The sequence below is a fragment of the Cupressus sempervirens genome, chromosome 5 (assembly GCF_028749045.1).
Source record: "Cupressus sempervirens isolate cs-2001-9-10 chromosome 5, ASM2874904v1, whole genome shotgun sequence".
Taxonomy (NCBI): domain Eukaryota; kingdom Viridiplantae; phylum Streptophyta; class Pinopsida; order Cupressales; family Cupressaceae; genus Cupressus; species Cupressus sempervirens.
Window position 1 is genome coordinate 7,327,434 of NC_143122.1, and position 17,388 is coordinate 7,344,821.

The 17,388-nt window shown below is 35.2% G+C and overlaps 1 protein-coding gene and 1 pseudogene across 1 annotated transcript; both read right to left on the reverse strand.

Annotated features, from left to right (window-relative positions):
• Positions 1–1,450: 1,450 nt before the first annotated feature.
• LOC149554332 (putative wall-associated receptor kinase-like 16) lies at positions 1,451–15,441 on the reverse strand (annotated as a pseudogene).
• Positions 15,442–16,209: 768 nt separating this feature from the next.
• Positions 16,210–17,121, reverse strand: LOC149554333 (uncharacterized). The gene has a single exon (XM_089828423.1). It carries the CDS (start codon positions 17,119–17,121, stop codon positions 16,210–16,212), a length of 912 nt encoding a protein of 303 aa, XP_089684549.1.
• Between the last annotated feature and the right edge of the window lie 267 nt (positions 17,122–17,388).

A 17,388-nucleotide genomic window follows, 5' to 3' on the forward strand; every position in this document is an offset into this window, starting at 1 on the left:
ATTAATTATTTCTCACATAGATCAACTCAAAATTCATAGTCATGTGAAAAATATCACTTATTTGTTCATTTGTCCTTTTCTACTCAATATGTGGTTAAGAATGTCATATAAAATGTAAATAAATATTTACCTACCACTAAATCTTATTCCTTCATTTTAATTGGCTTCTTAATCTCCTTATTTCTCATCATCTCTCAGTTTATCCTTACCTTCTTTTTTATCTTATCCATTTATTCTTTTATCTCTTTATCTCTACCCTTGATTTTCATGAAGACTTCTAAAATAAAATCCTCTTAGTTGAAATCCCAATGATCTTATGCATAATAGCATAGTTTTTATTTGGATAACTCTTGCATCCTAGTTATATGATATTTCTATAATTACCATCTTGCATCAACCATCCACACTACATCCCTTTATTGTCATCCTAGTAAATTTTCTAAATTACATTAGAGAAAGTATATCATCTATAAGAACTTATAGAATAGGAAGATATTGGAATCAAGAATTTTGTGAGACTATTTGTTATAACATTTTTTAATTTTTTGTTATGCATTTATGGAGAAAAGTTTCATTGACATGATGCCAGATTCAATATTTAGACTTAAGGCTTATGATTTTTGGTTAAGAAGTTGGAATCCTTTACGAGAAAGAGTAAAGAAACCTTAAATTGACAATTATATTTTTAAGGAAATGGTAGTGTAATGACAAGATATCACAATAGAAATAATAATGGTCGAGAAATAGATCATGTAAAGTATTTTGCATGAGAGAATACAAGAATAGAGTTGTTCAATGCAAGAGTGGAGTTACACAATGCAAGAGGAAGAGTAAAAATATTGTGTATCAAGCTCAAAAATATCACCCATAGCTAAAATGAAAGGGCTTTGACAAAAGAAATCATAAATTTCTAAAGGATGCTTGAATGTTGGACCTAATGGTCAAGAAAGTTAAAAGATGTGAGGTGATGAGGTATGTTTTGGATTATGATTAAAACTAAAGCACATAAGTATCCTAATTACAACTAAACAAGAAGGCATATTTAATTTGAAATTACATAGAATGTAAATCGTGACATTTTAATATTTGTATAAATAACGTGTAGGAAACCTATCCTAAAAACTAATTTTAAACACATGTTTCACTTTGAATTACTTTTTCTCTAATTTTTTCTAGATAGTATATATAAACTCATATAATTTTAACAAAATTATAAAACTATTCTAATACATGTAATTAATAAATTCATTTAAGTGCTTAACATTTCTTCAAGAAATTTCTAGAATTAAAAGGACAACCAAGCATTGAGATAAATATATAGCACAGTCCTCTTATTTGAGTTAAATAAGATTGCTTTGAATGTTCTAATTAAGTCAAAATAAATATTGCTTTGACAGATAGAAAGAAAGTACAATGAAGAAATTAGCTCCCTAACATTCTCTTCTTTTGATTATCTTCCTTTCACTTTAGACATTTGAATCAAAGAGGTAGAACGGTTCTGAAAATCGAAATGAAGGAGAGATGCATCATAATCACATGAAGTAGTCTCACTAGGTACCTTACCATCGTAATTATCAAGTGTTGCCTGCGGGGAACCAACCTTTTCCACAGGGACAATCGCACTCCTATTCAAGACTCCAGCTTGGTTTGTTGCTTCTCTTATCCAAACAAGCTCCTCAACTACCTTTCTCATTGATGGTCTTTCGCTTCCTTCCTCATGCAAACATGCCTTGGCCAAATTCGCCATATACTCCATCTGCACTCGATTTTCTTCATTCACTACTCTTGCATCTAAGATCTCCCCTAAGTGGCCATTATTAATTGCATATAGGAAATGGTCGTATAAATTATACCTCTCACCTTGCCGAGACAATAGGGGGTTTAGAGCACTGAGAAGCTCCACCAAAACTACACCAAAGCTATAAACATCACTCTTCTCTGTAAACTGGTTGCTTCTTATGAACTTGGGATCCACATATCCTGGAGTACCCGAGGGAAAAAGTGTGCTGAGATGCATTTTATTCGAATGTTGCAGACGAGAAATTCCAAAGTCTGCCACTTTGAAAGTAAATGTGTCATCCAGAAGAATGTTGGACGATTTTATGTCACGATGGAAAATGGATTGAGAAGCTTCATGATGGACGTATGCTATGCCTTCTGCTATCTCTATTCCAATCTTCCACCTTCTTTCCCAAGGCAAGTGCTTTTCTTGAGACTGTAGATGTTGAAAGAAACGGCACAAATTCATAGACAAGAAAAGGAAGTTGAGTGCAGAGACAGCAACCAATCAATTTCACTACGTTTCTGTGATTGATGTGGGATAAAATCACAATCTCATTAATAAACTCGGGAGAAAATGATTTGGGATTTTTGATCGCCATGGGCATTCCATCTGAGAGAATTCCTTTGTACACAGTTGCATAGCTGCCTTTCCCTAACTCTGTCGTGTAATTGCTGGAGGCTATTTTTAGCTCTGTTTCAGAAAACATTGCCAGGATTTTCCTTCTTCCCATGGCCGCAATACGTTGCTGCATCTCAACACCCCTGTTGTCTATGAAATTCTTGTCACCAACATGTTTCAACCGCTGCCTCCTCAGGCACCAAAATAGTCTTTAAGCTAAAAATGAGACTCCAACAAATGAAGAAACAGAGGCTGTCGAACCAGGGAGCACAAAATTCTAAGTATTAATTTTTGGGTTAGAAATTTTTATTGAGATCCTCAGTAAAACTATAAAACTAATCGAGGTACCTATAATTGCAGATCTTATGGAATTATTTGAACTTGGCAGTCGGCATCATGTCCCGTTTTGGAAGCCATCTCCCCTGTGCTCTTTTGCACATGAACAATTGTAAGTGCCAGGCAGATTATGACACATAACCCCCTGTGATGCTTCAACGCATTCATTCAAGTCTTCTTCAATGCATTCATCCACATCTGTACATTCATTGTTGTTATCATCAACGAGAGAGGGAAGATTTTAATAGAAAAGACCACGAAAATAGGAGATGAAACTATGTTTCAATAGTGGCATTTAATTAATAATCTGAAGTGTCATAAATTTTCAGGTCATCATATGTTGTTCAAAAGCGAAGATCAATAATATACCTATACAACTGCTGCCTTTAGAGTACCCACTCCTGTAGGATTTAAAGAATAGCAGTAACACAATAAAAATAATACTCAAAATAGGGGTGCTCTATTTTCAGGAGAGACAACACAGATTTTATTCACAGCTAATCAAAAATTACAAAATGGAAGCTTATTTAATAGTCTACAATCACCGTAGACTTTAGCTCTTATTCCTAAGAAAACTAAAACAAAACCAAACCAAACTAACTCATGCACAGCATAATATATGTAAGGATAGCATGATTTATTGCAAAATAATAAACTACGGTAGTTCAAACTGCTGAAAATAATAAACTATGGTAGTTCAAACTGCTGAACACTACTATCTCAGGAAAGTAAACTATCCATCATAAACTATAATCTAATGCATGCCATATGGAAAGCACGCATCTTGCTCAAACACTAAATTAAACTACTCCTGAACTAAGGTAAACTAGAAATCATTTGTGAAATGGTGGAGATGAAGCGGTGGAGCTGGAGTTTGAAGTGGAGTTAATCAATGTTGAAGTTGCATGCTTATTTTAGTTTTCTTTCTTTGCCGAACAACAAAATTAATCTTCATACTCCTCCTTGATGCTGAGAGGACTAACAATTCGATCTCTGAGTACCAAAAATTGATCTTTTGCAACTACCTTTGTGAAGATGTCTGCGATTTGCTCCTTTGAGATGATGTACTTCAACTCAACTACTTTATTTTGTACCAAATATCTGATAAAATGTTGTTTAAGATCAAAATGCTTAGTCCTGCTGTGATGAACCGGATTCTTGGCCAATACAATGGCACTTATATTGTCACAAAATATCAGAGTAGGCTGAACTTGTATCTCTCCAATTTCTTCAAGAAGCTTTCTAAGCCATAAAGCTTGTGTACCAGCTGAAGTAATGGCAACATACTCCACTTCTGTAGACGAAAGAGCAACCATACTTTGCTTCTTCGAACTCTATGTGATTAAACCAGAACCCAAAGAAAAACAATTACCAGATGTAGATTTCCGGTCATCCAAGCTACCTTCCCAATCTGAATCACTGAAGCCAACAAGCTCAAACTTATTAGAAGAATAGTGAATGCCAAAATCTACTGTGTTTTTCACATACCTCAAATTCTCTTGGCTGCCCTCATATATTCCTCTGATGGATTTGTCATCTACCTTGAAACCAATGAAACTAAATAAGCAATATCAGGCCTTGTGTGAGTTAAAAACATCAAACTCCCCACAATTCTCCTATATAATGTCTCATCAACAATTTCAGCACCATCATCTCGACATAATGTAAGTCCATGAGCAATTGGAGTGGAAAGAGGTTTACAATCAGCCATATCAAATTTCTTCAACATATATTTTTGCATACTTTTCTTGACAAATAATTTTTTTATCTTTACCTTGATAAACCTCCATGCCAAGAAAGTACTTCATGAGACCTAAATCTTTCATCTCAAACTCATTCATCATAGCAACTTTAAATTCATCTTTCATCTTTGAACTATTACCCATATATAACATAATCATCAACATACAAACTCACAATGAGAATATCATTACCTTCTTGTTTGTAGTAAAGGGTAGGTTCACTCTTACTTCTTTGAAAGCCATTCTGCTGAAAATATCCATCAATTCTTGCATACCATGCACATGGTGCTTGCTTGAGGCCATACAAAGCCTTCTTCAACTTGTACATATAATCTTTTTTGCCTGAAATCTCAAAACCTTGTGGCTATCCCACATATACCTCTTCTTCTAAGTACCAATTCAAGAAGGCACTTTTCACATCCATTTGATGAATACTCCATTTCTTTTGAGTTGCAAGAGAGATTAGCATTCTAATAGTTTCTTGTCTTGCTACTGGTGCAAAAGTTTCTTCATAATCAATGCCATACCTTTGAGTGAAACCTTTAGCTACTAATCTTGCCTTGTGTCTTTCAACACTCCCATCACTATTATACTTGGTCTTATAGACCCATTTTGTGCCAATCTTTTTCTTCTCATGTGGAAGATCTACAAGCTCCCATGTCTCATTCCTATGAATGGAATCCATCTCTTCATTCATTGCTTGCATCCAAACTTTATTAGCACACGCATCTTCAAAACATGATGGCTCAAAATCAGCTTTAGCGAGTAATGCAAAATTTATTGTCTCACCTATTAGATCTTCTTCATGTGCTTGATTTTGATACCTGTCATAGATATCACTCAATCTTCTTACCTTTCTTGGAGGACTTGAGAATGGACTTGCTCTTGGGATTGGTGAGGGATTTCTTGGTGGGCTTGGTGATCTTGAAATAGAACCATTAGCTGGCTGCTCATTATCATTATCAGCAATATCATCATCATCCAAAACTGATTTTGGCTTTTCAACATGTTTTTTATGACAATAAACTCCCCCTTCATCAAAAATCACATTTCTTGAAACAACAATCTTATTAGTAATAGGATTGAATAATCTATAAACTTTTCTTTCCTTACTATAGCCCACAAAAATACATGATTCACTTTTAGCATTTAGCTTTTGTCTATTCTAATCAGGGATGTGAACATAAGCCAAACAACCAAAAACTTTAAAATGATTTACGTTAGGCTTTTTCTCATACCATGCTTCATATGGAGTCATCTTGTGTAGGGCACTTGTAGGACTCCTGTTGAGAATATATATGGCTATAGCAACTAAATCAGCCCAATAAGAATTGTTCAAATCCTTGGTTTGTAACATGCTCCTTGCCATTTCTACCATAGTATGGTTCTTTCTTTTAGCCACTCCATTCTATTGGGGCATGTATGCAGTTGTGAGTTGTCTTTTGATGCCATTCATCTCACAAAAATTTTAAAAACCGTTTGAGCAAAACTCTTCTCCTCGATCTATTCTCAAACATCTAATTGTGTTCCCTTTCTCATTCTCTAACGAGCTTTAAACCTCTTGAATGTATCAAAGGCTTTATCCATAGTCTTCAAAAAATATACCCAACACATGCGTGAGTAATCATCAATAGAAGTAATGAAATATGATGACTTACCCAAGCTTTGTGTTTGCATTGGACCACAAATATCTCAATGAATAAGCTGAAGTGGGTATTGGGCCCTCCATGCATTGCCTTTTGGAAATGATTCCCTTGAATATTTCCCTTTTGCACACCCTTCGCAAATATGTTTATGCTCTTCAACCTTAGGCAATCCAAGAACTAATGCATTTGATGTTAGATTCTTCAAACTATTGATATTCAAATGACCATACCTGAGATGTCACAACCAACTTTTATCGTCATAAGCCATATTGACAAGCTGGTTGTCATTTTGACCAAACTTCAAAGGAAACATCCTATTCTTTGTCATAGGAACAACTGTAATCACTTTATTTTTTTGATTCTTATCATAGATAGTACATTCCATGTTCTCAAACACCACTCTATAATTCTTCTCACATAGCTGTCCAACACTCAATAAATTATGCTTCAACTTGGAAGTATAATAAATATCTTGAACACTTTTCATACCTTCCTTTTTCTGAACATCCATGGCTCCTTTGGCCACAACATCCACCGAATTGTTATTACCAAGGGTAATATTGGATCTATAACTATCATCAAGCATTAAAAATATTTCTCTGTTACCAGACATATGTTTAGAGCATCTAGAATCCAAATACCAAACAACATTCACATTACTTTCACCTTTCTCATAACACAAAAATAAATTACCTTAGGAAGGATCCTCATCTTGTAGGGCATAATTTGCATTATTGTTATCTGATTTCAGTCTACACTCTCTCTCAAAATGTCCATACTTATTGCAATGATAGCATTGGATGTTCCTTTTATCAAATTTGCCTCTACCTCTTCCTCCTTGAGCACCTCCTCTTCCTCTAGATCCTCTTGAAAAATTATGATTTTGTCCCCTTCCCGAGCCTTTGTTGTTGTTACTACTGCTGCTAGCACCATCATTCTTTAAAATTTGCAATTCGAAAGAAAAATCCTTCTCATTAACATTGGTAGATGTGTCTCATATTCTATCCTCATGTGATATAAGAGATCCAACCAATTCATCATACTCCATGGTAGCTAAATTTTTTCTTTCTTCTATGACAATTGCTACAGTATTCCATCTTGGGCTTAGAGATCTCAATACTTTTTGTATTATTTTCTCTTGAGCAATAGATTCACCCAAAGTGGCCATTTTATGAGTCACATCTTTCACTCTCACACAAAAATCTCCCACACTCTCTGTCTCTTTTATCCTCAAGTTCTCATATTCTCTTTTCAAGGATTGTAGCTTCACAACATTGATCTGTTCATTGCCATGGTAAGCATCTTTTAGAGTCTTCCATGCCTCTTTTGATGTCTGTGCATGAGCAATTCAAGGAAACAAGCTCTTATCAAGAGCCATCTGAATGTGAAACAATGCCATTGCATTCTTCTTCTCAGCTTCTTTCTTCAATCTCATGTCATTAGGTTGGAGAGTATTCCAATCTGCAGGCTCTTCATATCCGGATTCAACGATCTCCCAAAAATCTTTCCCAATAAAAAAAGTCTTCATCTTGATTGACCAATATTGGTAATCAACTCCATCAAACTCTGGAATTTGCAAATTATTTACCATGTTGCTATCTTCCAAACACCTTCTGCTCTGATACCAAATGTAGGATTTAAAGAACACTAGTAACACAATAAAATTAATACTCAAAATAGGGGTGCTCTATTTTTAGGAGAGACAACACAGATTTTATTCATAGCTAATCAAAAATTACAAAATGGAAGCTTATTTAATAGTCTACAATCACCGTAGACTTCAGCTCTAATTCCTAAGAAAACTAAAACAAAACCAAACCAAACAAACTCATGCACAACATAATATATGCAAGGATAGCATGATTTATCACAAAATAATAAACTATGGTAGTTCAAACTGTTGAACACTATTATGCGAGGAAAGTAAGCTATCCATCAAAAACTATAATCTAATGCATGCCATATGGAAAGCACATATCTTTCTTAAACACTAAATTAAACTACTCCTGAACTAAGGTAAATTAGAAATCATTTGTGATGTGGTGGAGATGAAGTAGTGGAGCTAGAGTTTGAAGTGGAGTCAATCAATGCTGAAGCTGCATGCTTATTTTAGTTTTCTTTCTTCCCCGAACAGCAACATTAATCTTCAACTCCCTTGATAGCTCATAAGGCATTTTCATGTATGGGCTCCCTCCATTGCGTTTAAACATTGGGCTGCAATGGCGCAAGAGTAATTGTATGTTCCTCTAGCCATCGCACAACGCACAATCCCCATCGCTGATTCCTCACTAGAGGCAGATGTCGTAATGATCCCTCGCATACAAACCAAAATCGCCTTGGGGTAAATCCCAAGTCTCTGGTTCCAAAATTGTTGAGAACCTGCAATTTCCCCCGCCCGTGATATTTATCACTTTCGCATTGCTAGGAATACCAGCTTCACAGCATCCATAGGTGTTGCAGTAGCTTGGATTATACTGACTTACACACGCAAATTCACATCTACCTCCCTCGCCTTCTAGTTTGAAAGAACCATTTGTGTTGCAACCGATCGCCACGAATTTATTGGACGAGTAAATTGTGAAGGGCTGATGTAGAGGTGATATATGGTAATCTCCTTGATCATATCAGACAACAATCTACTTCAAAATCTACCAACTTCTTCTTTACAAAATTCTTTTCAAAGCTTCCTTTCTAGGCTACCCAAGTACACCTAGTGCCGTCCAAACATCATATCTTTACACAAGACTTCAACCTTCATTTTTAAATTCATAAAACATTTTCTCATGGCCTACTTACCATGTCCCAACAACCCATTTGATCAGGACAACCAATCTTGTACCCAAGACTCACATTCAGCCCTTAAAGCTAGTAGCCTTTTCAAATGGATCAACTTCCTTGGACCCGACCTTGGATCACAACTAGACATTGGTTCCCCTATCACCCTTAATGTTTTGAGACAACCTTACCTTCTCCCTAATACTCTATTCAATGTCTCTAGACCCTATCCAAGCATACCATATTCCTTTCATGCATTAAACACAACCTTGGAAACAAATTCTCAAAAACATCCCTTCTTGCTGTCTCCTGGATAGACCCGCAAACAGATATGTATAACTTTTGAACCAGAAATATTTGCTCAATCCAACCGTTGATATGTGGCATAATGTGGTCCCAAACAACATATAAAAATCTGAGAGAAATCCAACGGTGAGTTTGGGAGATATTTCCCTCGCACTAGACTGCAATTTTCTGAGACAGTCATCTTTAACCTTCTTCCATAAACTCCTCTCTGCCACCACATCCTTGCATTCATATGAAACTAAACACATATGGATACATATCATACATGTTTTTTTTCGACTCTCCATAAAAGTCGCATTAAGCACAGTAAGTGGGGAAGTCTTTCACCTTCATGATGTCTTCAAAACAAATGACTGGTTTCACAAACACTCTGCTACGACAGTCAGCAATAAACTTGTCTTTCTTTGCTTCAAACGTTAACAAAACAATGTAACAATTGTATGGAATGAATAAAAGACTTATAATATCATCAATCTAATACATTTCCGGTCAATATTTCATTGAAATAAAGAGTTTAACGATACAAACACCATATTGTGTCCTCACAGGCAGAGAAGTGACTGTTTGCAAGGAATTTATTATTTATTGTTCCAAAACTTCAATACATCTATTCCTTCGATCACCAACTCCTTCCCAAACTCCAAAGACTCCTCTCTTTTCTTTTGGAATTGTTTACAATGTATTTATGATTGTCCCAACCACAGAAACCAACCAACTTATCTTTGAAACTACCCACAAACTGATTAGAACCGACTACCAACTCCAAACTACCTCAAATTGTCCTATCCTTGGTTTTTAACAGCTTTATATATGGATTTGGATTTGGTTTTCCGAGTTGACAATTCCATTGTCAAATTTGGAAACCATTAAACAATTCAAGCCTATATCACTTCTATTACATTCATTAATATTATTAGGCCTTTATACATTAGGCTTATTACATTGCATTCATCAAATTCAAAAAATTGACTTCAAGTCAAATTACATTCATATTTTGATCTTTAAATCATTCATTCTTCATGAGTCATTCAAGTGACCACTTTGCATGTCTTTGTCAAGGTGCCCTGCACCAAGGGCCCATCTGCAGGTAGCACGAAATCAACAGAGACGTCGTCTGTTCTGCTACAGGACATGGCTTTCAGATCAGTGGAATTTATTATCAGAGAGCCATTATAACTCAGATCAAGGATCTCAAGATCTGTTTTTGTTGAATTTACAAAAGTGCCAAGAAATAGACTCCAATTGCCATTCCTCTTTTCCAAGCATTTGATCTGAAAACCGGGGAGACCACAACTTGGATTGGATATCCAAAATGGAAAAGTTACATTTTTGGATCCACACCATTCAGGATTGCATTGTCCAACACCAGGGGTGACCAAAGCGAAACAAATTAGAATTAGGGCAACGGCCTTCCACCGTATGTGTTAACAGAAGGAGTACATTATTTTTCCTGAAGCCATCGGAATCAACACTAGATGGCCGGTTGTTATAATAGTTGTGGTTTCGATCAAAATGTCTGCTTGAGACACACGCAGATTAATCAATTCCCTTTCTGAAATGAATTAACTTACCATTTATATTTATGTTTCAGTTCATTTCAGCCGTCCGTGCAATGTGTTTTGTTATGTTACTTTCCAATAAAGTCGATTGTTATCATTGTCATTATCTTGTTTTTCTCCCTCAGCTCCTTCTTGTAACCGTTATTCTTTATATTAAAAAAATATAGATAAAATTATTATTTAAGAATAGATTAAAAATCTAATTTAGAAATCACAGCAAGTACCAGAAATACTAAAGTTATATACGAAGACAACAGCAGACAAAGATTGTCGCTTGTCTTTATTATTAAATTCACATATTTGAAGATATGTTTTTTAATATGTTGGTGTGGTCTTATCTTTTTAAGTTTAATATTCAATTAACATAATTTTGACATGCAATGTATAGAAAAGAATCTTTTATTATTATTGGATTTAAACCTTGCTGAAATAACAGAAAATTTAAATAAGGAGCCGGCAGCTTCAGAAGGAGCCAACACAACATAGTAGGGGAGAGGACCCAGTAGTTGTGCACCCTAACTTTGGACGTCTCAAAACCTATCATAACGATGATAAAATTTACTTTTTTTTTTATAAATATTTTCTTCACCTAGTTAACAACTTATAACTAAGGTTTGGACTCATCACCATCAAAATTGGTATCATTTGTATGTCTCGTAGTAAAAATGGTCCATAAACTCATTTTTTGAAAGTCCTACCTATCGTAGTCAATTACTACCCCCCATCTTTGATATAGTGCGTCCCAATACTTGTACATTTTATAATGCTAATTTTTTCATATAGAGGTAATATATGAATAAATAATATTCATATTAAGTACAATATACCATATATATTTATATGAAAACATTCCTAATTTAATTGCTAACTATCTAATTATTAAACATATGTTATTACAATATTAACATTTTTAAATGTAATAATTAATTATATGATTCTTTATATTGGGTTGGAGTTGACCTAACCCTAAACCTATATTCCCAATCGTCGTTTCACAATGATGCCATCTGTGATAGCCGCCGCCATGTCGTCTGTGAGCTGTTGCCACTCGTTATAGATAAAGCAGTGTTGTCTATGAGCTTGTGGATCTCGGACCTTGTTACAGGTAAACTGGAGAAATTGGAGAAGATGTTCTTGGGATTCATGAGGTAGAATCACATATTAAGGGTTCAATTTTTCAATTCCATCACAAGGTTAGTTCATGTTGTCTCTCACCCATGACTACCATATCCATGGCCGAATCTCATGCTTATTATTTGTGGCGGTGCGGTGGCATTATCATTATCTTACTGAGGACTGGTTTCAACAATGTACAGCGTTGGCGCACACAAAGTGAGACACGCATGCATAGCATTTCGAGCATACCATGATGAGAACGACTGTGCAGGGTAAGAAAAAAATTAAAATGTCACTTCTTGTCATGTGAGTTTTGATTAGGGTTTGATTAAACTATTTTCTTCTATAGTCTTTAATGGCAGATTAGGGTTTCAAATATAAAGTAGTAACGTAAATCATCTCCATTGGTGGATTAGGGTTTTAATGGCGGATTGGGCTTGTCAGTTAATATTTCAATTTATGTACATGAGTTGTGTTTGAATCGGTTTCTTTTTAGCCCTCTGTAATGGTGCCTTTATTTTTGTGTGCTTTGAACATCTAAGAAATCAAACTCTGAATTTCTCACGTTTTGGCTTACTTAGTTAAACATAAATATCTCTATCCTAAATATCTTGACTTATATCTGCAGATTCACTTGGCAAGTGCCCTACATCGTGGCTTCCTAGTACCTTTGTCGCCGAGATCCTCCATGGCCCCAAGTACTTTCATAGTCTTCAAATGTGTTGTTAAATTCCAAGCAGAAAGTTAAGATCAAGGAATTCAACGTGAGCCTTATTTTGTCTCAAATCCCAGATCCTTACAATTCATATGATTATGTAAAAGGTCTCTCCCATCTACACCTTTGATTTATAGAACTAGAAAAGACTGTTTACAAAATACATAAGGCTTTCAAAACAAACAGAAAAATTGTTGGATTACAAGAGTTCAGAGCAGATTACTATAAAAAAATCGAAGCACAATTAAGAAAAATTGTAAGCAATGTACTACAAGAATTTCTGGTTAGGACAATGCCTCCAAACTAGTACCAAAATCAGGTCTGGTGAATTGTTGGCATAAATCTCCACTTCCTCTAAATAAATTTCAGGGGCATTAATGCTTGAGCTCTTCTCGAGCACTAATGTTATATTTTCATCAATGGTCAGGTCCATTAGCATTTTAGAGGGTGTTACAATTGGGTGTTGTGCGTGTGTTATTTGGTTCAATAGCTTATGTGAAAATTGTAATTCTAGTAATCTTGCCTAGTGCTCAAAATGACATGGATTAAGGATTCCAAGCTTGTGCTCTCTTTAATCTTAATCTTCTTGGAATCACAATACAAAAACGTTGTGGGATGTTTCTACCCTGCCTCGAAAGAAGAGCTGGAAGAGATTCATGGTGTGCTGCCTGTGGCCATTGGAATAGGTAGTGTTTGATCTTAAAAGTGAATTTTAGTAGGGTTTGTATTCTAGACTGTAATAGGTAGGGTTTGAACACTGAAATTCTATTAATTTTATTATCCATTGACATGTTTTGACTATGTTTTTTGTTTACATGCAAGTTGCAGAAAGATGAGGGTTTCACTCACTTGTAAAATGTGTCTATAGACACAAAAATTGTGAAGAATTTGACGCTTTTCTGAGCAGGTAAGGTCTACAAGACCTTACTGGGCAATGACTCATCCATGATTTTTCTTTCTTTTTGGAATTTATAAGTTTGCTACAAAGGATTTTGTTTGATAAATTCTTTTTGGAGTCCAGTCTTGCAATCTACAGAATAAGTATTGTTTATTTCTTTTATTAAATTTACAATATACTTTGGTTTTCTAATTACTAGAATAGTTTGTAGCATTAAGTATCAATTTATGAAAAGATTTCCATTTCAGTCTTGATAAGATACAATTATATAGAGCTATATTCAATTTCTAAGCATTAAGTATTCTAATACCAAAATCACCAGTTTGTAGCAAAATAACCAGTCTATAGATTTCCATTTCAGTCTTGACAAGATACAATTATATGGAGTTACAATCAATTTATAAGTGCTAATTAGTTTGATAGCAAAATGACTAGTCTATAGCAAAATTGTTTTTCTGTCCAAAACAATTGTCTCTGCATTGCAAAATGACTAGTCTGTAGCAAAATGAATAGTTTATAGAAAAATTGTTTTGCTGTCCAAAACAATTGTCTGTACATTGCAAAATGACTAGTCTATAGAAAAATGACTAGTCTATAGCAAAATGACCAGTCTATAGCAAAATTGTTTTGCTATCCAAAACAATTCTCTCTGCATTGCAACATCATTAGCTCACAAACAAAAAAATTTGTTCTTCATTTGTCATTGCAGCATCACTAGTTCACCATGAAGCCAGGAAAGGCATCTGGTCCCTCCTCAGTACTATCATTTGTAGGATTTTCTACCTCCTCCTCATTACTATTAGTTTTATCCTTCCTTGGACTAGCTGAATCAACCTATGGGGTGATAGGAATCAAATGTCCAAACATATTTTCATCCAATAGTCTACCAATTTGGAATTGTTTTATTGGAGAATGAGGGGGGCTTTCACTACTAGTTGCTTCGTTATTCTGAAGGGCAGCATAGTGAGGGGATAAAATGTTGTACATATCCCTCAAAATTTGATGATGCTCAGGTAAGGGGGTTGATGGAGTACTATGTTGGCCTACTCTATTTGCATTTGATTATGAAATGGTGCCATAACCAAGGTATTGGTTATCTAGAGTAGGGTATACATGGGATATAGTACTCCCTACTCTATTTGCATTTGATTTTGAAATGGTGTCATAACCAAGCTGTTGGTTATCTAGAGTAGGGTATACATGGGATATATTATTGAATATTTCATTTACAATTTGATGGTGTTCAAGAGAAGTCATTAATGAACTCCCCTCACCAATATTTGTAGGTCCATTGTTGCCTTTTCCTAGCTTACCTTTTCTGCACTCCAACTTTTCTTTCTTTTTCAACTCCCTCTCCTTCTATTGTTGCACCTTTTCCTCTTTTTTTCTTTTTTTAATAATTTTTCTCTCATTTTTTTGCTCATCCTTCCTTTTTCTCAACTCAATTTGATTCTTTTTCTTTTCCTCCAATTACTTTTTCTTCCTTTCTTTCAACTCTTTAAGTTCAACCTTCCTTGTTTCTTGCTGCTCTTGCATTGTTATGTACTCATTAGATGTAAGTATTTGAGATTTTCTTCCCAATCTAAGAGTAGAATTATTTGATGGAATGGATCTCTTTACAACCCTTTCGATTGGTAGCTTCAAAAAACTTCTTAATGATCCTTGGCTACATAACATTTTTTCATCTTTTGTCTCAAAAGCTACAGGTGTCTTAAATGCATCTACATTATGTTCAACGTAGCCATCTTCATCTTCATTAGGTTCCAAATCTGAAGTTTCCCAATTTTTTGTTTTAGCATAATAATGAACCACCTCATCTCTTGGCATTGGAAGTGGAGAAGGAATGGATAGTGAAATGTCTTCATTTTGAAAATCAATCTGCAGTCCCAATTCCTTTGCTCCCTCTTTAATCAAAATAGGTGGATCAAACTGTGTTGGCAAACTCATTTCATCATGCAGATCATTTTTAAATTGTGTCTAGCTAATATGTGTTGGTGAGAACACATCATCTGCTACTGAACTTGTATTTGCATTTGGATGCTCTTGCTGTTGTATCATCATGGCATCTGCTGCTAAACTTGTGTTTGCATTTGGACACTGTTGCTGTTGTGTCATCACATCATCTATTGCTAAACTTGTGTTTGCATTTGGATGCTCTTGTTGTTGTGTCATCACATCATTTGCTGCTGAACTTGTGTTTGGATTTGGATGCTCTTTCTGTTTTGTCATCACATCATCTACTGTTGAACTTGTGTTTGCATTTGGATTCTCTTGCTTTTGTATCATTTCTACCACACATTTTTCAATGGCATCACCCTCATAACCAGCTATTTGTAAAATGCTTTCAATTCCTGCAGCATGATTTGCAATATCATTTGCAGTATCGTTTGCAACATCATTTTCATCTTCAACATTGAATGCATCACTTGGCTTCATGTCATTACAAAGAGCATCTCTATTCAATGGCCAAATTCCAGTCCTTTGAAAACCAGTCGTAATATTATCAGGCATAAGGGCTAGTTTGAAAGCTTTGCTTGCAAGTTCTGCTAATTCCATTCTCCTTATTTCTATGTGTGGATGTTTGGCCATCCATTTTGACCTTTCAGATTTGAAATATCCTTTGAATGGAGAAAATACACTTACATCTAAAGGTTGAAGTCGATGACTAGTGTGAGCAGGCAGTGTAAGAAGATCAATGCCTAGAGATCTTGCCTCTTAAATTGTACCAAATGCAATATGGCTTCCATGTCCATCAAAAATGAGGAGATGCCTATTTGTAGTTGAAGCACCACCTGGAACAAATCTAGCAAAGTGATGTAGCCAATTGAAGAATAACTCCTTTGTCATCCAAGCATGTTCTTGTGCTGCCATGCAAGCTCCCGGTTCACAATTTGCAATGTAATTTTTAATTTTTCTTTTTTCCTTGAAAAGATAGAAACCTGGTATTTTATTACCAGCTGCATTTATACAGCAGAGTACTATGATCCATTCTCTCCTTTTTGATAAGACTTGAGGCACACTTCTACTTCCCAACTTTGCAAGCACTTTCATAGCACAATTTCTTCCTGCTTGAACCCCTATTTCATCATAGTTCCATATGTGTGTTGGTTCATAATGATTAGAATCATACAATGTTGATAGGTTATCATAAATATCTACCACAATACTTGGTCGTAGCATCACTGCTCTATCCCTATCTAGACCCTCTGCAGTCCTTATTGTCAAATCTAGATGGTATTTACAAAATCCAACGCACCATGATCTACCTGGTAAGCCATTTTTGAATGGATTTGGCCTTGTTTGGCAGATGTGAGCCACATGTGACTTAAGATGAATAACCTCTAATTTGTGACCCAATTGTGCTAAATCTTTACACCACTGAACAACTTCTAGCTCTTCTTCCAAGGAGAGAATCGTTGGTGGTCCCCTAATTCTTGTTGTGGTGAGCCCTGCTAACCAATATGATAAGCTGCTCATAGGGATGCCCCACTTCTTTGCTGCCCCTCTTATTGACAAACAATTATCTTCAACATCTTTCAATGGCATGCTCCATATCCTCTTCTGTCCATTGAATTTCTTGGCACTTTTTCTTATTTTTGTGACATTGAGAAGATTTGACAGCTCCATTATGACCATCTATATTCTGGGCAACAAGATCATGATTTGCATTAACAAGAGTTGGCTTGGTAGAATGGTCCCCATCATTAGAGTCAACCACATGTAATTTAACACATCATGGATAGCGAGGTTTCAATTTTTGAGTAGTTCTTTTGCTTCTTCTCTTTCCTATTGTCATAATGTCTGAATACAAAACATCATATATTAACTAGCATAAAAAATATTATGGAAAGTTTCAATATTTGATTGAATTATTCAATATAGTTTTGCAAAGAA

What these genes read in the sequence shown, in the direction of transcription:
- LOC149554333 (XM_089828423.1), bottom strand. Translation starts at nt 17,121, where the DNA reads ATGGAGCTGTCAAATCTTCTCAATGTCACAAAAATAAGAAAAAGTGCC.